The 23,428-nt window shown below is 38.5% G+C and overlaps 1 protein-coding gene across 3 annotated transcripts in view; it reads left to right on the forward strand.

Annotated features, from left to right (window-relative positions):
- Positions 1-22,908, forward strand: part of ZC3H13 (zinc finger CCCH-type containing 13) — a 45,611-nt gene extending 22,703 nt beyond the window's left edge. For 2 of the 3 annotated variants that reach the window (XM_056484561.1, XM_056484551.1), the window contains exons 8-20: positions 305-502; positions 1,869-2,042; positions 4,812-5,122; positions 6,131-6,595; positions 7,569-7,751; positions 10,832-11,375; positions 12,058-12,161; positions 12,565-13,581; positions 14,207-14,719; positions 17,730-17,885; positions 18,501-18,701; positions 21,708-21,871; positions 22,419-22,908. In XM_056484561.1, coding sequence (XP_056340536.1) covers positions 305-502; positions 1,869-2,042; positions 4,812-5,122; positions 6,131-6,595; positions 7,569-7,751; positions 10,832-11,375; positions 12,058-12,161; positions 12,565-13,581; positions 14,207-14,719; positions 17,730-17,885; positions 18,501-18,701; positions 21,708-21,871; positions 22,419-22,589 — 4,201 coding nt within the window. In that variant the 3' untranslated portion in view covers positions 22,590-22,908. The remainder of the gene's footprint in view (positions 1-304; positions 503-1,868; positions 2,043-4,811; positions 5,123-6,130; positions 6,596-7,568; positions 7,752-10,831; positions 11,376-12,057; positions 12,162-12,564; positions 13,582-14,206; positions 14,720-17,729; positions 17,886-18,500; positions 18,702-21,707; positions 21,872-22,418) is intronic. The other variant, XM_056484570.1, reaches the window with a different exon arrangement.
- The last annotated feature ends 520 nt before the right edge of the window (positions 22,909-23,428 follow it).

The raw sequence follows: 23,428 nt of genomic DNA on the forward strand, positions 1-23,428 counted from the left end.
TATCTTTGAAAATGGTTCTGCCTGAGCAATAGGAATTCCTATTTTTGTTCACTTCCTTCAGAAAAAAGGCTATAAATTGAAGAGCTCAACATAAAATTTTACCATCTCTATTCACCTTTCTGTCAAGTTCTGGTACTGAATGGTGCTTGCTAAGGGAGTTGGTAAATCCCATCCTAAAAGCTTCAAGGCCTTTTATGTTACAACTTTCCTGACAACGTCTGAGAAGTCATTGTTTGACAGAGTTGTCAACTCTTCATTTTTATACCTCCCCCCCCCCCCCTTCCCCCTGTTAATTTCTCTCTAGGAGTTCTAAAAGTAACCAGAGCAAAAAGAAAGGTCCTCGTACCCCTAGCCCTCCTCCTCCAGTACAAGAGGAAACTCCCCTGGGGAAAAAACACAAAGAAAAACATAAAGCAAAAGAACGTTCAGAAGAAAAGGCAAGGGAGGTGAAAGAGAGAGGGCGTGACTTTGAAAGGCACAAGGAGAAAAAAGAGAAGCAGAGGTAAGTTATGTTGTATTATTAGCTTTTAACCATAATCTTGCTTTTAAAGTTATCTTTTATAGAACACGGAATAATAAGGGTGGTATTTCTTTGCCAACAACCTTTTCAGTACTTAATGAAGTATTTTCAATGTTTTATACAGATGGATTGATAGACTATAACTAACAGATTGGTAGGTTTTAATTGCATAACTTATTAAGTTTGTAAAATGCCCCTTTGAAAGATTCATTACTTCTCAAGAATTTGGATCCTCACCAGTGGAACAGGTTGTTTGCCAAAATCTTTATTGAAGTCAGTCACTACTCTGATTGCATTCTTTTTTGAAAGCTTAAAGGACTAATGCCTTTATAAGGTGGTAGTGTGCATTTAAACTCTCCGTAACCTTCAATAGGTTAAAATGTTTTTGAAGTAGTCAAAGACTACTGACATTTTAGAATTGCTTCACTTTTGCATATATACATATTTATGTATTAAAAAAATGGTGGACTACTGTGACTGTTATTTCCTGGAGCATACATATCCACTTAAGCTGAAAGATACATGATCTGCATTTTTATGTCCTGTATTGATGAAAGTTGGGTACATGTTATGTCTTTGTAACTGGCATAGCAGACTAAGGATTGGAAGAGCAGTTAATAATTTTTAACTCATTAAATAAATTCCACCATATTTATTTGAAAATATTTTATTTCCCTCATGGTTGTACACTCTATTACTGGGAGGAAGTTGTAAGGAGCGGAAAAGAACATTCTAGGTAGTGCTGAAAAGATCAAGACAGTACTTGTCTTATTGTACTATAACCAGGTATTGCTGTCATGACTACAGGCCTATATTTCACTATTGGATTTTTGTCTCTTTTTTTCTCTACATAATAAAAATGAAGTTGTAATGTCAAATCTCTGTGAGGTACAGTCAGTGAAATAGTTGAAGGTTTTGACAGATTACTTTCATACACTTGCTTCTGGGATTAGCTTTTAAAAATGTATCTGAGTTTGAAGCTGCTTAAATAAAGTTTTGATATTACAGAAATTTTTTATAAGGTAGGAAAATATTTCTCCATTGATAAGAATTCTGTTTTCCCACCACATGAAATGTTAGGTAAAATTACAAGAAGGTCTTCTTGGTTTTACCATGTTCTAGTTTTTACAGTCCAGTGTAGCAAGAAATTTAGTGCATATCTTGCATTCTTGAGTTTTGCTAGCTTAAGGTAATTTCATATGTGAAATCATAGGTGGAACAAATGATTGTATGACATAGCTCTTAATATAGTAATCACAGATTCTGTCTTGGAGGTCTTTGCAATTTCTTAGAAATGTGCTAATGCCATATTAGCCCTGTTAAACAAGCTGTTGTTTGTGTTTCCTAGGGATCCATCAGAAAGCTCCCGTAGACAGAAACGCTCTCCTAGTCCTGCAGATCACTCTGGCAGTAATTCTTCCCCGTCCAGGGAGTACTCACCGCCTGCTGCAAGGCGAAGGCAAACCTCCCGAGCTCCAGCCAAGTCAACCACTCACAAACATAACTTCTCACCCTCTCGCAGGTGGGAGGGCAATTCTTCAATAGTTCTAGTTTGAAAACTTCCTCTCTTGGATTGACTACTTGTTAATGTGTCTGTTGTGAATATGTTTGTGCCTCAAACACGTGGGCTCTGAGACTATTTTTGTCCCAAGTTACAACATTGAGGGTACCTGTCACATCAAGAACACAAGTCACAGTAGAAGTTTCTGTTTATCAGTTCCTCTCAAATGTTTTTTCAAGTAGAACCTCAGAAATCTCGTATGAGATACAGTCAGTCTGTGAGCCTTCAGGAACTTTCTTCTGCCCTAACCTTTCCCTTTTTAGAAAGTGGAACATCGAAAAATCTTTTATATTTGAGATAGGAAAAGGGCATGGTTTCTCCATTCTAGAATGAGTAAAGGGATACACAGGTTCTGGTTCTGCACATCCTTCTTGAGAAGCAGGCACAACTGGCTAAACAAGGCTGTACAAAGCTTCTTGCAGGAAGCTTTAGGGAAGGTATCGTATCTCTTAGCTCTTGAGGCTTTGAAAAAAATGTCTTACCGCTCATTAGAAATGAATTAGGCTCCTTATTTTGGTCTGAAAGAGTGTAAGCTCAGGTAAGTCCCATGTTTGTATAATGGAAAGCAAGGCATTCTTATTTTCTGCACCTCTGTTGAAGGGTGGGTGAAGTTCCAGATGTCATACATATTTCTGCATGCTCATAAAACAAGCAAATTAATCCATTCAGCAATCCAAAGAGCTGTATGCAAAACTTTTGTGGTGACTCAATTCAGCTGGAACAACATAGGATTGTTTTATGGTAGATGTCATTGATGAACATTTTTGCTATATTGGATTCTTCATAGGGAAGAGAGTTCCTCCTGGAGCAGTAGTACAGAGTCTGCAAAATACCTCTTCTGTACTCTTCCCTGTTTTTCAACTTACTCCAGTGTCCTGGTTTCACCTGGGATAGAGTTAATTTTCTTTCTAGTAGCTACTGCAGTGCTGTGTTTTGGATTTAGCATGAGAATAATACTGATAACCCACAGATGTTTTAGTTATGGCTAAGTAATGCTTACCACAGTTTCCCACAGCCTGCCAGTGAGCAGGTGCACAAAACACTGGGAGGGAGCATGGCCAGGATAGCTGACCTGAACTGGCCAAAAGGCATTCCATACCATAGAACATCATGTTCAGTGTATAAACTGGGAGAGTTGGCCAGGAGCATCCAATGGCTGCTCAGGACAGGCTGGGCATTAGCTGAGGTGGGCATGTATGTTGTGCATCACCATTTATTTTGTTTTTTTTCTTTTTCTCTCTCTTTTTATGTCCCTTTTCATCTCTATCATTGTTACCATCATGATTATATTTTACTTTATTTCAGTTTTTATACTGTTCTTATCTCAACCCACAGACTTTACTTTTTCCCATTCTCCTCCCCACCCTTCTGGGGGTGGGTGTAGGGTAAGCAAGCAGCTGTGTGCTATTTAGTTGCTGGCTGGGTTAAAGCATGGCATCCAGTCTTTTGCTCATCATTGTCTGCTTGTATCAAATGTTGTGCAAGGGAATGTTAAGCAAGGAAGATAAATTGGCCTTCTACTAGAAGCAGGGCAGGATATTTGAAATATTTTGTCTCCATTCCATTGAAGCCTTCCATGCAAGCCAATTTTGGTAACCCTGTGTTTCAAAATAATGGTTTCACAGGGAAAAATAAATGTAGTCTTAGCTTAAAGACAGAGAGTCATGAAAGTCTTTTGAATTCTGTCAGTCGTATCTAGCCCTGACAGAATTTTACATTGAATGCTTTGGAAATTTTGCTGCTAATTCCAGGTCATCTGTTTCGTTTGTGTGTGAATTGTCATCTTAGAGGCATGCAGGTTGCTTGTTTCCTCAGGAACAGTGAGATTTTTGAAGATACGTTGTCCAAGTGTGTCATTTTGACTCCCACTCTTTTCCTTGTCATCTCTGGAGTTTCGTGAAGTAGAAGGAAGTCGGGAGTTAAGGACAGTACATATTTCATGAAAAAAGATACTTGCAAGTTATTTTAATGCTGATAAGGGGAAAAACACCCCTCTACTGAGACTAAAGACGAAGTGTGTTTCTGTCCACATTAGTCATATTAGGTCATTTTTACTGTTGGGTAAATTACCTTTAGTTGGTGATAGAATTCTGAAGATCAGAAATATTTTGTATACGTTTTCTTATTCTCTCAGATGTGAGTTTTCCATGTTTGTGTAAACATTCACATTTGCTAACATTTTAAGTAGGCATGGTTTTTCTGGATCCAAGAATTGTTTAAAGACCAATCCTTACAATAAAAGGTGTTAGAAGTGTATAAGAAGGAGACACTATTGCTTTGTAAAAAAATTCATTATTGTTGTAAACAAAAAATCTTAGTTACACCTTGTAAAAATTATCTGTGTAATTTTATTGTGAACTCCAAAAATGATTTTATATTGAAGAAAACAATGGTTCTCATTTGGGGATGGGAGAGAAGATAATGATTTTTTTTCTGACTCTTCCTTCCCTTCTCCTACGTTCTGGTAGCTATGTAATACAGTTTTGATCAGAAAACAATTTCTTGGGCTTTAAATAAATAATAATCATTTAAAGATAAGCGCATTTTGAAAACATATACTTGGCACCCTGGAGGGAAGCCAAGTTTGATGCTTTATAGAAACAGCACATAATTTTAGCAGTCAGTGGGTAGAGAATACAAAAATTATTTTAATTGCTTTTCTGTCTGGTATGTTAAGAACCTTCCAAGCCGAATTATTATACATGTGCCTGTTTTAACTCTTCCTTGCAGATCTGCTTCTCCATCAGGTCAGCATCATTCTCCCATATCCTCCAGGCATCACTCCTCCTCCTCGCAGTCAGGCTCCTCTGTTCAAAGACATTCTCCTTCCCCACACCGCAAAAGAACTCCTTCTCCATCCTACCAAAGGACAGCTTCCCCGCCTGCCAGGCGGTCATCTTCCCCCTATCCCCCACACTCTTCCTCTCCAGCTCAGAGGAAGCGAAGTCCGTCGAGACACCGATCTCCTGGAAGAGACAAGGGAAGGCACGATCGTGACCGCACTTCACAGTCTCATGACAGGCGCCACGAGAGGCGGGACGGTATGGGTGAATATAGCACTTGGGAACCATTTTTAGTTTTTTTGCAAATTGCATTATGAAACTTGATTTTCAAATTGTGGCATTGTGTGTGTGCACCCATCCAAATGGCTGGTGGGGAAGAAAATGCTGGCGGTGTTTACTCTGCCTGTGCTGGTGGTGCTGTTTGCAGATAGTGTGTATTAGAGTACCTCTGGCAGAACTGCTTATGTAGGCTCATCTGATTGTGAAAGGTGCTTGTAGGTTTCTGTGTAGGTGTTCTTTGTGTAATGCAATGGTGGTGTCAGGAGGAAAGTGATTTTCACAGCAGGCTACACCTAAGTAACTATTACTCTTTCCTGTAAAATGCCCAAATCCAGTCCCCACTGATTGCTGTCTGTTGTCTTTGTAATTGACATTAAGTGAGGTGTGTGCAAAGAAACAGTCATTCCCTCTGTTTGGCAGTACGTGATGAGCAAACATGCTGTTTGCCTCGAGAGACAGATTACAAAGAGTACATATGTCAGCTCTATTTTAGACTGGCTGTAAACTTACCTTCCGTAGCAGTAATATTATAAATATGTAATAGAAAAACCCCTAAACAAAACAGACCCCCAAACTCAAACCAACAGATTTTAGCAGGGCATTGGGGCCTTACAAGTGGTCTGAATATATACCACAGATGTTTTGGAAGTGTGTGTAGAAAATAAGAGGAATCTGTGATTGGAGGAGTAATGACCCTACCTTAAAATTATTGAAGTGGGCTTACTCTTTAGTATATTTGACATTTATTTTTATTATACTTACTGTGTTTTGAACAGGTAAATATCTGTAGAGATTTGTACTCAGAATAGGATCTTTAAACTTAGAAAATGTATAGATAGATAATTCAACACGATCTTGTCCTACTTATGTATTAATTTTGATGCACTAAGTGTATTTTGAGTATGTTAGTTTAGTGTTGCTTGTGTGCTAAATGTTTGCTTGCTCTGATTAAGCGAGGTATATAACATTCTTGTGAACATTTTACAGAAACAAGAGGGAAAAGAGAAAAAGAAAGAGAAACAAGAGATGATCGTGATTATGACCAAGAGCAGAGTAGCTCCAGGGACCATAGGGATGACAGAGAGTCTCGTGATGGAAGAGACCGGAGGGACACGAGAGACACCAGAGATCGGCGGGAGCCACGGGAATCCAGAGATACTCGAGACTCCAGAGACACCCGGGATTATAGCAGGGATAACAAAGACAGTCGTGACCAGAGAGACTCACGTTCCACACGGGACTCCCATGACTACAGAGACAGAGAGAGTCGTGACACCCATAAAAAGGATGACCAGTACCAAGATGACTTGCGCAGCTATGGAAGGTCCCACGGCAGAGAGGAGAGCTCTCGTACGGAAACAAGGAATGACTCCAGAAGTGACTCCAGAAATGAGAGCAGGAGTGATAGAACTGGCAGAAGTCGAGGCAGAGGTCCAGAATTATCTGACAAAGGTATTGTGTAATTTTAAAAATTCATGTGTCTTTATCGTTGAAGATAGAATATTTGCATTCATACTGCCTTGTTTGATATTTGATGTGCAAGTACTGCCAAATAGTTCATTCTTTTAAAGCTGTGTTCAATTCTATTGTCGTTAAATTAAAACTGTTGTTGAAATTTATAGCACTTTGGTGTTCTGCATTCATTAAAGTGGCATAACATTGGTATTCTGCCATCCCATTTTAAAACAAAGCCTAACCCTTACATCACCCTGATGTTTCTCCAACTCTAGATTTTCCATTTGCTACAAACACAATAAGAGGCTGATGTGTAGTGGAAAATTCATAGTGGGTAGTGTGTCTCAAAGCATTGGCAGCAGGTTTCTTATGCTCTTTCAAAAACAACTGCAAGTCTTAGGTGCCTGAAAACCATCTTTCACACACACCCATCTCTCCCTGCCTCACCACCCCGTCCCATCTGATTTCCAAAAAGTGTGACTTTAAAATGGTTTTTGAAGTCTGATGCATTAATAATAATAATACTTAACTTTAAATAATCTGTAATTTCTTTTGCTTTTTCAGGCTTATTGTGACATTTTTGTTAGGGAAATTACATACAGTTTTTACAAGGAGAATGATCTCTGCTTTCTCTGCCTATTCTTGTTGCACTGTTTATTAGCTTACAGCCTACTCAGAACAGTTATGAACTGCTTTTGGACTGATATTTCCAGTCAGAAGACCTCATACTATGACCAGAAGCTGAGGATTTAGAAAGTCTTGATTTTGCAGTTTGCAAATAATAAATAACTTTACAGTTAAAAACATATGAAATTTGAGTTGTTGGTTAAGTAGAGTTCGATGTTGCAGTCTTAAGCCCATGAAGGGCTAATTCGCATTTATTAGATGTTAATATATCAGTTGGTATAAAATATCAGTGGATTTCCTTACTTGTGGAAGCTCATGTTTTGTGTTGCTACATCTCCTTTAGGAAGTCGAGGGACTAGAGGATCCCAGGTGGATGGTCACAGCAGTAGTGGAAACTACCATGACAGCTGGGAATCAAGGAGCAGCTACGCTGATCGGGACCGCTATGACAGTCGGGATCAAGCAAGGGATTCCTCCTTTGAAAGAAGACACGGTGAACGGGATAGACGTGACAATAGAGAAAGAGGTATTTTAATGTCTATTTTTACTCATACATCTATACTCAAATGCATGAATGTGTGTGTGTTCCTCCTTTTTCTACCTTGTTCTGCCCCCACACCAATTCATAAATAGCTCATCTGACACTACACACTGACATTACTCCTATCCTTGATATCTTGAAAGATCATTCGTTGGCATTGTATGCAAAAATGCTGTCAGCTTTTCTTCAGCCCTATGGCTAGGTTCTGGCATCTTCTGTTTATTCATACAAGTATTATTTAAACAAGCTAAACTTCAAGGGATTTCATTGTGCAACTTCATTGTAAAATGTTTTTGCCTCCTTCTCCACTTCATGGTACATAAGCATGTTAAGCTTGGAGTCCATATAAGCTTAGAGTCATGATTGTCTTTCTTTACTGGTTCTATTTGTCTGTGTAGAAACATTATGCTTTTCTACTGTAAATTGCTTAAGTGTGTTTTGGGGAAGGCCTAAACTAGACTGACAGTTACAGACTGTCACTAAAATAAGTGACAGTTTAAATTTATGCTTAATTCAAAAATTTATTGTCTAGGGAGTTTAATAGTGATGAGTGCTTTGCTATTGTCAATATTAATTAACTAGTAAGCATTGATAAGATACCAGTGATCATGAAAACAGCATTCAAGACTTATTTTGACATAGTATGCAAGATGTCAGGCTTCTGTACCAGAAAGTGTACTGTGTTGGTTTGAAGGAACTTAGTACCAGCTTACACTCTGGAATGTGTTTGTACTGCTCACCAATTAAGAGAACAGGACTCAGGGAAATGAAAATAGCATGAAAATTAAAAGAGAAGCTGTGAAAACTAAACATAAAATTACAGTGGGTTCTTTTCTGTCTGAGTTTTGATTTACTGGTGACAGATACATTCTAGCTACTCTGTAATTTCAGTTTTTCTAAGAGATATTTTGTATGCCACTTCGAAAGATACTTTTTAGTCTATTGAAACAGATCTGTTGTTGCTTGTTCTTGTGAAAGGCTCCTTTGGGTTCTTTCTCATCTTCAAGGCAGGATTTCAACAAACCTAAACTCCAGGCTTCCTTTTTCATGTCAGATGAAAAATCCTGAAGACTGAATGTGTCTTAGAGGTTGGCTTTTGCAGTCTAGCTTTCATGTCTTTCAATTCCCCAGCCCAAATTAATATAATATAATATAATATAATATAATATAATATAATATAATATAATATAATATAATATAATATAATATAATATAATATAATATAATATAATATAATATAATATAATATAATATAATATAATATAATATAATATAATATAATATAATATAATACCTTGGAAATAAAATCATGTAATCACAACAAAATTGATTTCTAGGAGGGAAGTTGCTTTGAATGGGTTGTGTTTCCCTTTGGGGGGAAAATATAGAGTGTGAATTCGAGATTTATTGTCTTCTTCCTTAAAAATTTAGATCACTTTTTGTAATAGACTACGGTTTTAGTATCTGTCATTCTGAGTAAAATTGAGATAGATTTTGGTGCTGTGATATGCAAGGAGTATGATTTTAGAATGCAAAGCATTCAAAGCTTGCAAATTTGAGCTGTCTTTATTCAGCTAAGGCAAATATGGGGGTGTTCCAAACAACCACTGGAACAGTACTTCAAAAATGAAATCACATCTAAGAAGTGCTGACTGTCCGCATTTAATTGTCTAATACACTTGCAGTATTTGATTTACATAAGACTTTCATGTGGATGTTTTGTCACCAAAACTGACATAAGAAATAGGAGTTACAGAACTTCTTTATAAAATCTAATATTTGGTATGCACAGTAAATCATATTACAGTGTTGTAGGCCCCATTAAAGGAATGTGAAACCTGTTCACGGACCAATTGCATGGATTGATGGTTTACCTTTTTAAAAAGGCAAAAATGTCACTCAGCTTTGCTTTTAATTTTACATGGGAGCAGGGGAGCACTAAATCATTGCTAATTCACTCAGAAATGAAAATTGATTAAACTGATGGAAATGCACATTTTATTGATTTAGTTCTGTCCGAATTCTGCCTGCTGATGCCTACTGGACATTGTCTCAATTTACAGCCAAGCGCACTTAGCCTCAGAGTAATGGACTGAAAAATACCAACCTATGTTTATACCATTTTTTTTCTCTTTTGTATAGTATGTTTATATATATGTTGTAGGAAAATAGTTTTATTGATTTGTTGTAGCTTAAATACTACTAACATGAGCATAGAAATTGCTATGAAGTAGTCAAAACATACAAATACTCAAAAAATATCCAAAATACAATGAGGAATATTTAGATAAGTCTGTGGAGAATAAATATAATGGGATAAATCAGATTTCACTGTCCTTCTGGATCATTCATTTTCTACATGTTTAGTTTTCCCTTGTCTCTAATCCACTGTCTGAACAACAACAATAAACTCAGATTCTAGACTGTGAACTCTGCAATGAACACAAATGAAAACTTCTGGCAGCTCTGCTTCCTCTATCTCATCCTTTCCTCTCTCTGTCTTGTAGATTTGGTTATATGTTCCTGTGTTAAGTGCATAGCTGTGATGAGACAGGCCAACATTTCTAATTTTGCAGAAGCTTTTACTCTGTGTTGTAAATAGCTTGAGTCCTTGTAAAGCACTTGACTCCTAGTAGATTTAGGAAGTAAAACCTTTGTACAAAAGTCTTAACATTTTTTTTGCATGCCATTCCCAGATTTTTAAGATTTTATACCAGATTTGGAATCACTGGGTAATGCAATAGAAATAGCTACATTGTGAGGCATACATTTGTCTTTTGAAGCCATTCAGAAAAATCTGGTAGAAAATGAAAGAAGTTTTTGGCAACTTTTGGTTAAGTAAGGAAAGCCCACTTCCTGAATGTTGAAAAATTCTTTCGAAGTTAGTTCTGCTTTTTGTCTTCCTTTCTGCCCAAAGGGAATATTCAAGTTTCTGCAGGGAGTTGCTTTTCATGTAGTGCAAACCAAAATCTAAATTGTCAAGACAAAGGCTCTTTTTTTATTAGTGTAGTGGAAGCAGTGTATATCTATTTAGCAATTGGTAATCAAGCCTCTTGTGTTTGCAGATCAGAGAGCAAGCTCACCGGTACGACACCAAGGACGGAGTGATGATCTCGAGCGGGATGAGAGGAGAGAGGAGCGAAGGGTGGATCGGTCTGATGACAGGAGGGATGACAGGGCCCGGGAGAGAGAGCGGGAAAGGGAGAGGGACCGGGAGAGAGAAAGAGAGAGAGACCGGGAAAGAGAGAGAGAGAAAGAGAGAGAGCTGGAACGAGATCGTGCTCGGGAACGGGAGAGGGACAGAGAGCGGGACAAAGACAGGGACCGTGAGCGGGACCGAGACAGAGACCACGACAGGGAGAGGGAGCGAGAGAGGGAGAGGGAGAAGGAGCGGGAGCGAGAGCGGGAGGAACGAGAAAGGGAGCGAGAACGAGAGAGAGATCGGGAGCGGGAGCGCGAAAGGGAGAGAGGCCGGGACAGAGACAAAGAAAGAGAGCGCCAGAGAGACTGGGATGACAAAGACAAAGGAAGGGAAGACCGCCGGGATAAGAGAGAAGATATTCGAGAAGAAAGAAGCTCAAGAGATGTCCACGAGGAAAGAAAATCCAAGTGAGTGGATCTAAATGTTACTTCAGTCAGAGAAAAAAAAAGAAAAAAAAGGGAGTCTTTTACTGTTGAATTTGGTAAGTTAGTAGGCAGGGGAGGATCTTAAGGAAGAAGACATCCTGTTTATACGTAGGCTTGGTCTGGGGCTGTCTCTTCTGCATCTCTGTGGTACATGCTGGTAGCCCCCAAATTTTTTCTGTGGTGGTGAAGTTATTCCAGTGTTTTGTTGGTGTTGAATCATGGAACTACTCATGAGCTGAGTTGAGTGGGAGGATGTAATTTTCCCTTTTATGTATGCTTACATTGTCTTGCCTTTAATAATACAGTCATTAATGGAAACATAATAGAAAATTGTGGTACATTATGAAGTCTGAAATTCAAATAGCAGCTATCTAGATCAGGGTTTTTGACTTTTTAAATTAAATTTCTTTGGAACATGCATTACCCTTTGCACTACCAAATTTCCAGCACCAGACGGGTACCAGTGAAGGCATGAAAAATATCCCAGTATGTATGTGCTTCCATTAAGTGCATAGCTGTTACTTGGAATGGCAGCTTAGAAAACTGCAGAACTTCATGACACCTTTAAATGTCTTCTGTGTGAGGTACTTAGACTTCCGGGATTGTATTGATGATAAACTCAAAGCATCCTGAAGAAATTCGATGGTGCATGTTCCTTTTGCAGGAAGCGTCACAGAAATGAAAGCAGTCCAAGTCCCCGTCAGTCACCCAAACGCCGCCGTGATCATTCTCCTGACAGTGATGCTTACAACAGTGGAGATGACAAAAGTAAGTGGGAGTGGGCTATCTCTGCAGCTGGACTCAGATTATCCTGTCTGTGGAAAATAACTTGCAATTTTAAATAGAAAAAGCATGGGGAAAGTTTTGTAAGTGTTCTCCATATTTTTACGAGCACTACTGTTTTTCTTCATCTTTATTGTTTATCTTTGTTTTGTCGCTGTGTATTATGTCTGCCAAGTGATAGTGACTTCCACATCTCCTGTTTAAGATGCATGTTTACTAGATTGGAAATTGTCTTTTGCTGTTTCAGCAATAGAAAAACCTAAGAAATCTAACTGAAGTAACGAGTTATGTGTTTTAATGGACACTTTTTTTGGCATGCAGAAGACCGTGAATGCTCACACCTTCCCCTTCCTACACAATAAGGCACGTTACTTTTTGCATTTTGCAGATGAAAAGCACAGACTCCTGAGCCAGGTTGTGCGGCCGCAGGAATCCCGGTCACTGAGCCCTTCTCACGTCACAGAGGAGCGGCAGAGCCGCTGGAAGGAAGAAGAGCGCAAATCGGACAGGAAGGAAAGTTCCCGGCGCTATGAAGAGCCAGAGTTTAAAGAGAGGGTTTCTTCAGCAGATAAGCAAAGAGAGCAGCCAGAGGCTTCAGAAGGTTCTCGGTCCAGAGTTCAGGAAAATCTTGGACACCGTCCTTCTGAAGAAAGAGATGCTTCTGATAGAATGCATGATGATAGCAAAAAGAAATCTAAGATACAGAAAAAGGCCACGAAGAAGAAGAAAGATGATGACACTGGGGTGGAAAGGTACACTAATGAGCCAGCAACTGAGGAAAGCCAGGTCTTTTCCCCTAAGAAAGGTCAAAAAAGGAAAAATGTGGAGAAAAAGCGGAAGAGATCCAAGGGTGATTCTGAAGTTTCTGATGAAGAAATTGTTCCACATCATAAGAAGAAAAAAGGCCCAAGAACCCCTCCTGTAACTAAAGAAGAATTGGTTGAAGCACCACCTGAGAAAGCAGTGGCAGAAGTCCCCACAAAAAGAGAAGATACAACGTTTAGTGACTGGTCAGATGAAGATGTTCCTGAGCGTGGTGACATTGTTGTTCCAGAAAGAGCCACTGAGGATTCCCATAGAAAAAGTCACAGGACGAGGGGAGAAAAGGTGGAAGCCCCTCATGTCACTATAGAGGATGGACCACACCGTAAGCCTGTGGACCAGAAGCGCAGTAGCAGCCTCGGTAGCAATCGGAGCCATGCCTCCAGCAGGCTTAGATCCCCCTCCAATGACTCAGCACATCGCAGTGGAGATGATCAGACTGGGCGGAAGAGGATCCTGCACAGTAGCTCTAGGGACAGGGATAGGGACAGGGACAGGGAGAAGAAAAGCTTGGAAATTACTGAAAGGAAGTCCCGAATTGATCAGTTGAAACGAGGGGAACCCAGTCGCAGCACATCTTCAGGTAATAAGATCTGTTTTAGTGTGACTGACCCATCGTTCTGTGTACAAGTCCCACATTGTTCTTCATGGCTCTAATTAGTGTGGCAGGAGAGGGAGGTGCTTTCTGCCTTTCATTGTAAAACCAGAATGAATTAAGATTCCTGCACATGCTAACATGTTTGAAAACCTGATTCTCAATGGACAGGACTCTCATTTTGTTTACACCAAAACATTCAGTTGGATTTGGTTTGTGCTGTCTGGGGAATAAAGTAATATAAAGGACAGAAAAACCTCATAGAGAAAATGCTTGTGCAAACAGAACATTGAGGTAGTTTTTATCATCTAAATAATGTTCTTAAATTCATTATTAGTGTTAATTTTGGTATGGAAATTCCTGAAATTATGCAAAATGAGGTAAATTTTTTATGGTACCTGTTGGGCATACTTTTAATGCACATGGAAATCATCTTCATTGCAAACCAGAATAGACACATTTTTTCTAAGGTAATCTGAAAGCATTATTAATTAGAAGATGATGCTTTTGAGAAGTATATTTTCATACTTGAATGTTAAAGTGCCTTGGTCTAATAAAATGGTATTACATTTATGTGTCATAGTCATGCTTATATATATAATCTTTTATCCAGATCGTCAAGATTCAAGAAGCCACAGTTCAAGAAGAAGTTCCCCTGAGTCAGATCGTCAGGTTCATTCCAGATCCGGGTCCTTCGACAGCAGGGAAAGGCTTCAGGAGAGAGATCGGCATGAACACGATCGAGAGCGAGAGAGAGACAGGAGAGAGGGGAGGCAGAGAGACTGGGACCGAGATGTGGACAAAGACTGGCCCAGGAGCCGGGAGCGGGAGAGACTCAGGGAGCGAGAGAGGGAGCGGGAGAAAAGACGGGAGCTGGAGAGAGAGAGAGACCGACAGCTGCCTGATACTGCTGAGAGAGAGAGAGACAGAGAGAGAGCGCTTGACAGCTCTCAAAAGGAATCAGCAAAGCACAGTGAAACAAAACTGGACAGAGATCACGAAAAGGAGTTGGAAGGTGTTTGCCGGGACTCAGCGGCTTCAGAGAAGGAAAAAACAGACAAAGATTTAGGACCCTTACAAGGCTTTGAAGATGGAAATGAAGCCGAAAAGGTAGACAGTTTGGAAGGTGAGCTATTCTGGGAAACAATCTGGACTAACAAGTATTTTATTCTTTCTCTTGTAGCATAGTGCTGAACTGAGCTGTATTGGAGTAATTTTCTACTGAAAGGCTTATTGGCTTCAGCTTCTCTGCTGTGGAAGCAGACAATGTGAAAAATCTGATTAGCATCTTCCTTATTGTTAACTGTGTTAGTGCTGTTTCTTAATTTGTAGAGAAGTCTTGAGGCAAAGAAACATAATTAATCTGAGATAATTTCACCAAAATGCAGTGTTTCTGAATAGGCAGTTACTAAAAGATAACACCAACATTTGATTGCCTTGTTATATCATTGTAAGATCTATTTCTTATTTTGGGAGTGACAGGTAATGAGTGAAAAAAAAAAAGTGTGGACTTGGAACTGTTTCTTGGGATTTTTTTCTGCCAGAGCCCAATTATCATAGAACTGTTTGTCTGATTAGTAGGTGTAACATATGTATGGCTTGACACATTAGTCCAGAAATAGCTTTCCTGAGGTAATCTTATGAGTCTTTCCTGATCTTACCTTATCTGATGTGATCTCAGTAGTATCAGCTGAAAATCCAGCTTCATTTTGATGGCCCTAATGGTGCCCTCCTAATGGGGGAAGCGTGCTTAGAGTTTGTAAAGTCAGTAAGTGGCAAACACTGACAAACTCCTAACAGTTGGTCACATGGATGGAAGCTTGATCTTTGCAAGAATATGGAATTGATAAGTGCTTTTATATGAAAGGAACAAGAGTCTAAGTCCAGAGTAACTGGTGTGTGTTATGGTTGTGCTCATTGTGTTTGCCATTCTTACTAAGAATTGCTTGTAGTGTTCATTGTTAATTTGAGCAGCTAAATCAAATGCTGTCTCAAGAGGGTGGTGAGGAATATTTAGTACTTACATCTCCTACCTGATTACTCACAAAGTGTTTTTTAGAGTTGAGAGATCCTATTGGGAAAGTTTCATTTAAAGAGATTGTCAAGTGGAAGCACTTGACAAAGATAGTATTTGAAGTGAACCTGGAAAAGTCAGTTTTTCCTACAATAGACAGAATGAACTATTTTTAAACGATGGGAAAAGCATGGTGCAATAAATCTCAGACTACCATGTGGTAACTTGAGAAAAGAGATAATGAAAGGCCATACTTGGGTACATTGCCTGTTTCCAACAGGGCACCTATAAACATACAGACTGTGCATGTTAAATGTGTTCTTAGGTCTAGACTTTCAGCATATTTGTTTTAATGAGTATTTTCTTGCCTGTTTTTCAGAGGTTGTGTTGTAAATTCCCTGCAGGTTATCATCTGTAGGGAGTTAAGGCATATTTAGGATTTCTTAATTTTTTTAGGAAAAATCTATTTTGTAAAATATTAGATGGCATTCTGTTTTATTAAAGCATACTCTATATAGCATGGTTATGATTTTCTAAGGTTTAGTATACTTAATTGTCTTTCATTACTTTGTAACTCCTCTACATTGGTCCACTCAGCTGATGAGTGTGTTTAGTTTTTAATGCAGAATTAATATAAAAGTACACTTTCACATAAGAGTGGTGAAAGATAGTCTAGAAATTATCTAATTTTTACTCAAAATTCAAAAATAAAGCAATTTTTAAATTATGTATTGATAACTATGAATTGTATTATTTTAAATTTCTTAATACAGTAAGTTTTTAATGGGTCCAGGCATGGAGTACTGGTGAACTAATGTATCTGGTACATCAGTGTGGATGCAGCAGATGGAGCTTAGAGGCAGTGAATATTTAAGGTTGGAAGACACAAAATGAAATCTAGTACAGATCACCCCATTCTCCTTTCTAAAAAGGAAAAACGTGTTAGAAAACTTAAGTACAATTTCCAGATGTGATGATGTTAGGGAGGTATCTGGTATTTACTTGAGTAAATTGCTGTTGTTTATTTTCATAACATAATATGTCAGGATATTATTAAATTATCTTAATGTTTTGAACATAATATGTTTTCTTTAGGAGTGGGCTTTAATAATGCCTAAGATGCTATATGCTTCTTCCAAAACATTGCCAGATAGTCTGAGTAGTTTGTTTATGCTCTACTGGCTTGTCTTTTCCTTGCTTTTTCCTGGCTGATTTTTAGGTTAGTTGAGGTGATTATTTTTTCTTCCCCGGCAAAGGCAAGCCAAAAGAAAAACCCAAAAGAACAGGGGGGAAATTTAAAATGGTCGCAGTTTCACTCTGGCTGAGGGAGCTGGAAGGTATCAGAGTAGTCATCCACAGAGGAGGATCCCTGTAAATTCTGTCCATTTTGTGTGACACAATTCATTGCTGGTACCCGTGGTCGAGAGCTGTAATAAAGCCTGAGTTTAGAGCAATGACATTTTTAAATGCTTAAGTCAGATCTGTCAGTCTTTTGTGAGCTGTAAAATTCAGTGTTTGATCGTCTTGTGTCCTAAGGAATATGTTTCCACATACAGCACGTGTATTTGTGTACGCAGATAGTATGTGGGTGGATCGGAGGTAATGGTTTTCTAAAAGCTCTTCTTGTGACTGCTTCAAGGAGTCTAAAATTCTGTACATAATTCTTTCATTCAGGATACCTGTTACCTTTTTCTATTTCGGAGTTTTGTTACTTCTTTTAGGACCTTTGGTCTGAATCCAGATTATAGATTAATGTGCTAAAGCATCTGAAAGACTCTGTAGCATTAACTTAGATTTTTATAAACTATTTATTATTATAAACTACGTGTCAGATATCAGATAATCAACACGTATGTTGTGAAAATGGCCTTCTCTGAGCAGTTTGACTAATACTGCACCAAAATATTGACCAGTGTATGTAAAATTCTTAACTGCCACATTGTGTATGGGAGGAATAACTTCTCTGTTTCTGTGGGTTAATACCAGTTTTTATGTTGAATATACTTGTTCCTAAAAGCTAGCACTTTAGTTTGTTAAACCATTTTGTCTTTAGGCAGTATAGAGCATGTTTAGAAAACAAACATGATTGCTTTAAAGCTACAGTTTGTATCTGTCTCTGTAGGAGGAGAGGATGAAACAAAGACTAATGACGTGCAGTCACTGGGGTCTGGTGCTGGAGAATACGAGCCAATCAGTGATGATGAACTGGATGAAATTCTGGCAGGTGATGCTGAAAAGCGTGAGGACCAACAGGAGGATGAGAAGATGCCTGGTAAAAGTATAGCAACCCCCCTTTGTGATTATTTGAATATAAAGATTAGAGCAGTGTGCATATAATGCTGTTGTGATGTTAACAGTGTTTCTGAATTAGGAGTGCAGTCTGTGACAGATTCTGTCTGTGCTTGAATGCTTTCCAAGTGCATTGGGAAGAATGGAATTGCCTAATTGTCCTAAGTTCAGTTGGGTAATCTGAACTTTGTGAACTAGCTTTCTGAGCATTTAATTTGAATCCCTCTTAGCATGTTCAGTTGTACTGTGACTTTTCTGAATGCATAAGTAATGTGTCCAAACCTATTGGCTAAGCAGGACCTTTCACAAAGGGATTGCAATAAAAATAAAGCAGAATATTAGGTATGGGTTGGTTTTTTAAATCCATATAGTTTTTTATTTATATTTCTTTTTGTATTTCTCCTGTTTTCCACCCAACCAAGTGAGTTTTGACATTCTTACTTGAAGGGTCCAAGAGGATTGCAGAGCAATATTCATCTAATATATATATATATATATATATATATATTGCTCTCAGGAGACAGCCGTGTGCACAGCATGTGATGGTAATGTGGTGTGTGAGGGTGCTGATGTGAAAACTCATTCTCTGTCAATGTTTTTGCAGATCCAGTGGATGTTATAGATGTGGACTGGTCCAGTCTTATGCCAAAGCAGCCAAAAGAACCACGTGAGCCTGGGGCTGCGCTCTTAAAATTCACACCAGGTGCTGTTATGTTGAGAGTTGGCATTTCCAAGCGATTGGCGGGACCAGAGCTCTTCACCAAAATAAAAGAGACATGCCAGAGAGTGTTAGAAAAACCTAAAGGTAACTTGTGCAGGGATTAAACTGTCTTTTGTGTGTAGTGAAAAAGTCCTTATGCAATGTGCTTTAGTTCATTGTTTTAGGTTTCAAAGACCACAGGAAGTATATAATGAGTATTGTGTGAAAATTACAGAAGTGTGATACAGCAGCATGTTAGTCAGATTAGTGTTTTGATTCCAGCAATGGTGAGGAGGTCTAGACTAATAAACAAAACAAAATTGCTTTTATCTTAATGGAATATTCTTTTGATGAGACCATTCATGCTGTCCTAGCCTAAAATGTGTTAGCAGTTCCTAGCTAGAATCTTTTCCAGTGAACTAGAAGTAGTATTTCGAGAAAGAAATAAGATTTCTTATTTTCATTCTAAGGATCCTTTCTAGAATTCATAGATAGGGGGTTTGGATCAGAATGAAGGCACTAAGTGAAATATATATATTATATCTCTACTAAAAGTGGGAAATATAATAATTTACAGGTTTGGAATTTGGAGAAAGTAAATGTCATAAGACATGCATGATAAATGGGATCAATGGTACTTGTGCTGTTTACTACAGTTCTGAGTGTTAGCAGGGTTTTCCCTGAGAAAGAATGCTAATTTTTCTCTTTCACATCCCAGGATCCAGTCGAACTCTTTGTAACAACTTGTGTGGTAGAATGATTCTTTTGGGACTATGAAACATTTGCTTTCTCTAAGACCTCTATTGAAATTTTTGCAGGATGCAAATGTTAGAAAATTGTGGCTTATGAATAATAGCATCTGTGGAGCTCATGTTTTTTTTACTCTGTAAATTCTAGTTCTTAATTTGAAACAATACCTTTCACTTTATATTATTCTTTATGCAATTGTCTTGTTAACCTCACAGTCTCAGATAACTGGGGGGGAAAAAATTCCAGAACTTCTTTTAGTTATGCTAATCTCCATCAGTGTCTCTGTTTGCTTGAGCCATTTAAATTGTATGAATTGTGAGCTGTTACTACTGCTCTTACTTTTTTTTTTGAGTCAAATAAAATATTGAGTATTCCTGAGTACAAACTGATATAGTCAAGGTGTGAACTGTGTCTCTCTCCCTGTGAGCTTTAATTTTACTGTATACTTCAACAGTTCTTACCAGAGATTCCTTGCAATAGCAACTGCACTGCAGGATCATTCCACCAGGCTGTGTAAAATGATACCTGAAATAATCTCAGCACTCCTTGCATGCTTCCCTAGAAATAAAGTCCTTAGTGATAATAGGAGGCTCTCCAGCACTGCCTCTGGACAGTCTTAAGTATACTTGGATTCAGCAGAACCTTGCTCTGGAGGGGACAGGGGATTTGAAGTGCCTCTTGATTTTCCTTTGGTGTGTGTGAGCAGTTCTCTCACACATAAGAGTTCCTACACTGCCAGTAGGCTTTCAAGTGTATGCACTTCCTCTGCAGTCTGCCAGGTGAATGTTCTCTGTGTTTGTGCCACAGCACATATATTCTAAAGAAAGGCACAAATACAAATATGAAAACTGAATGAATCTGAGATACATGTACTCAGTGTGTGTAACAGTGAAAAAGTAGCATTTTCACTCTGGACTTCATGGTGGTATAATTTGTTTCCCTGTCTTAGTCTTGATGTTGGTGTTCAAGTCTTTGTTCTTGCTGAGGAACAAATGGAAATATTTCTGGTATGCTATTAAATGCAGAAAGTAGGGAAATTATACCTTGTTTCAGGGTGTGCTCTTTTAAATTATTTTTTCTTTCGAAAATCTGTAGTATGTGATGGTATTGAGATTTTTAGCTGACTTGCCCTCTATTATATACAGTTGTTCCTCTAAGAAGGAACTTGCTTACTTGCCAGATATGCTCAGCAAGCATCTGGCACCTGAGAAAACTCTGCAAGCTGTCCATGTTACCTTTGAAGTGGCCTTTTTGTGTCTTGTCACTTATTTCCATTTTTTGATTGTCCATTGAGATTGTCTTTGACTTTAGTGCAGTTCTCTTTAATCTGCCCTTCATTTCATGTAAATTTCTTGTGTCTTTTCACGTTGTTTAAAAACTTGTTTAAAAACTACTGAATTTCATCCAAGTTCTGAGTGGCTTAAAAAATGCATCTTTGTCCTCTTCTGTGTTCATACTGCCAAACTACTGGAGCAGTCTTTGCTTTTTAAATGCTGTTTTCCCCAAGGCTCTTCACATCTTGAATGAGATGTTAAATTCTCTGCTGAGCACCCAGCTTTGCTATATAGAGGCAGCTGGATTGAACTCAGCCACGTATCTTTCCAGGTTTTTTTCTGTTACAGGATAATCTTCCTATTTATTGCAAGAGGGTTATAAATCAGTGAGCTCTCTGTGCTCTTTTTGCCTTTGTATTTCATAGAAACAGACTTGTTGCAGAACAAGATTCACCTCAGAATCCATCTTTTCTAAAAGTGTTCTTTCTGCTCACTGTTTCTTCTGGTAAATGTATTGAAGGACTGGCCCTGTCACTTTGAGTTCTGTAAATCCTTTAGGTGAGCCAGTAGGCAGGGGTAGTCCATTGGCAACTGCTGTCTTGTTCTCCAGGTTCATCCACCACAAATGAAAAAGTTATTCTGGATAGTTGCATTTCACTTCTGCATGCCATACAATACATGGCATGGTTACCTGATATCTTGCAAAGAAGTTAAACTTGGGCTACTTTATGATTAATGCAAGTGGTAAACAAACACCTTTTGTTCATCACATGTCTGACCATAAATCATACCCTGTCTTCTGTCCAAAGCTGTCACTTGATTTTTAGGCTTCCCAGTGATTGCTGTCTCAATGTTGCTTTCCAGTGCTGAAACTAAATGCTAGGGTATCCATCCTTCTCATTGAATGGTGAAGGATTTATTCATGTTATTTTATAAACTCAAATACTCTTTTTTTCCCCCAAACCTAGATATTGTTTAGAAGGTGGAAATACAAATAGTAAAACGTTAAGAAAATTCATATAACTGTATGTTGCTGTTCAAAAATACCATGTATATATTGATCTCTGCAAATCTCAATTCTTTCTAGATGCAGAAAACCTTTTTGAGCACGAGCTGGGAGCACTGAACATGGCTGCCCTTCGGCGGAAGGAGGAGAGAGCAGGTCTTCTCAGCAATCTGGGCCCTTGCTGCAAAGCGCTGTGCTTCCGCAGGGATTCTGCAATTCGTAAGCAGCTCATGAAGAATGAAAAGGCAAGTGGTCTGCTTACAGAGCTGGGTCAAAGTGTGCAAACACAGATGCCCCTAAGCAGAGCTTTTGTCTTGGGAGATAATTTTGGTGTTTGTTGTTCTGAGGCAGATCTGGTCCTTTGAATAACAAACTGACTTTTATTTAGAGAGGTTGTAGGGTGTTTATTTTTGAGACCAGAGCTAGGTCCTGTTTCTTACAATTTTGGGGTTTAAATTCTGGAGATACATTTTATATATTTAGAGAATGCATAATAAAAATAATTAGGTAAAATATTATTTCAAAGGTAACTGTTAAATAACTTTCCTGCTTAGGATTCCATGTGCTTTTATAAGAATTGTAAGAATCCAAGTTAGAACTAAAACTTCTGCAGTACGTTTTATAATTCTGTATGCTTGTAGAAAAATCATTCTCAAGTCTTTTTTAGTGGTATGATTAGTATGATTAAAGCTCTAATTACTGAGAGTACTTAAGGTTAATTTCCCAGCTTGCATGTTAAAAGACATTGTTTTCAGTTCTTCCTTTTTAAAATTCCATTTCCAATTTCAACAGGGTGCAACAAAACAAACTTACACAAATTCCGCAGCAATGGACAGCGACTTGTTACGGTTGAGTCTACGGTTATTCAAACGAAAGACTGTGTGCCAAGTTCCTGGGCAGGAAAAGACAGAGGACAGCAAAATTCCACAGCCAGCTCTCCAGCAAGAAGTGTGTGTGACTTGAGGAGATGGCTGCTGTAGCACTTCCTTGATTTTGAGTTGATTTCTCGCTACCAGTGTTGGTGTTGCTGTTTGGTGGTTGTAAAGCAGCTCTAGAAGATGAAAGGCAATACTCCATTTGTACACAGTTAAGAATATTTGTTTTAGATGTGTATAGGAATGAAAAATTAAGACTTCTGTGTGGGGGTCTCTGCAACTTTTATAATATTGAACCTTACATTGTAACATAAACCTGTTTTATGGTGCATCAAGTGTAATAATGTGAAGATGTTTTGGTTTAGCAGTTTATAACATCGACTGATATTAAACTGAGGAAAACCGTCTATGTATCTTTTTCCTTATTTTGAATGGGTATTTCCACCCCCACCTTGGTACCTCAGTACACTTCTGAAATTTGTTAAATAGCTGTGAGTCTGTTTGCCTTCTTTTTTCTAAATCCCTTTCTTATCACAGTAGTGTCTGGTGTGGATTTGGATCAAACTCTAGCTCTTTTCCATCTTTAACTAGATTTCCTTTAATGTTATTTCTGAACACAAAAGCCTAGTCCGATCAGTTAAGGCTTCCTTTCTTGCTGATTAAAGAGAAAGTTTAAAAAACAGCAACAAAAACAGAAAAAAAAAAAAAAAAAAAAAAAAAAACCAGAGGTTTTTTTTGTTGAGGTTCAACAAGGGCAAGTGCCAGATTCTGCAATTGGGATGGGACAACCCTGGATGTATGTACAGACTAAGGAATGAGAGGTTTAAAAGGAGTCCCATGGAAAGCGACCTGAGGGTCTTGGTCAATGGCAAATTCAACATGAGTGACCTGGCAGCCATGAGGGCCAGCCCTGTCCTGGGTTGCATT

Source organism: Oenanthe melanoleuca, chromosome 1 (assembly GCF_029582105.1).
Source record: "Oenanthe melanoleuca isolate GR-GAL-2019-014 chromosome 1, OMel1.0, whole genome shotgun sequence".
NCBI classification, from domain to species: Eukaryota; Metazoa; Chordata; class Aves; order Passeriformes; family Muscicapidae; genus Oenanthe; species Oenanthe melanoleuca.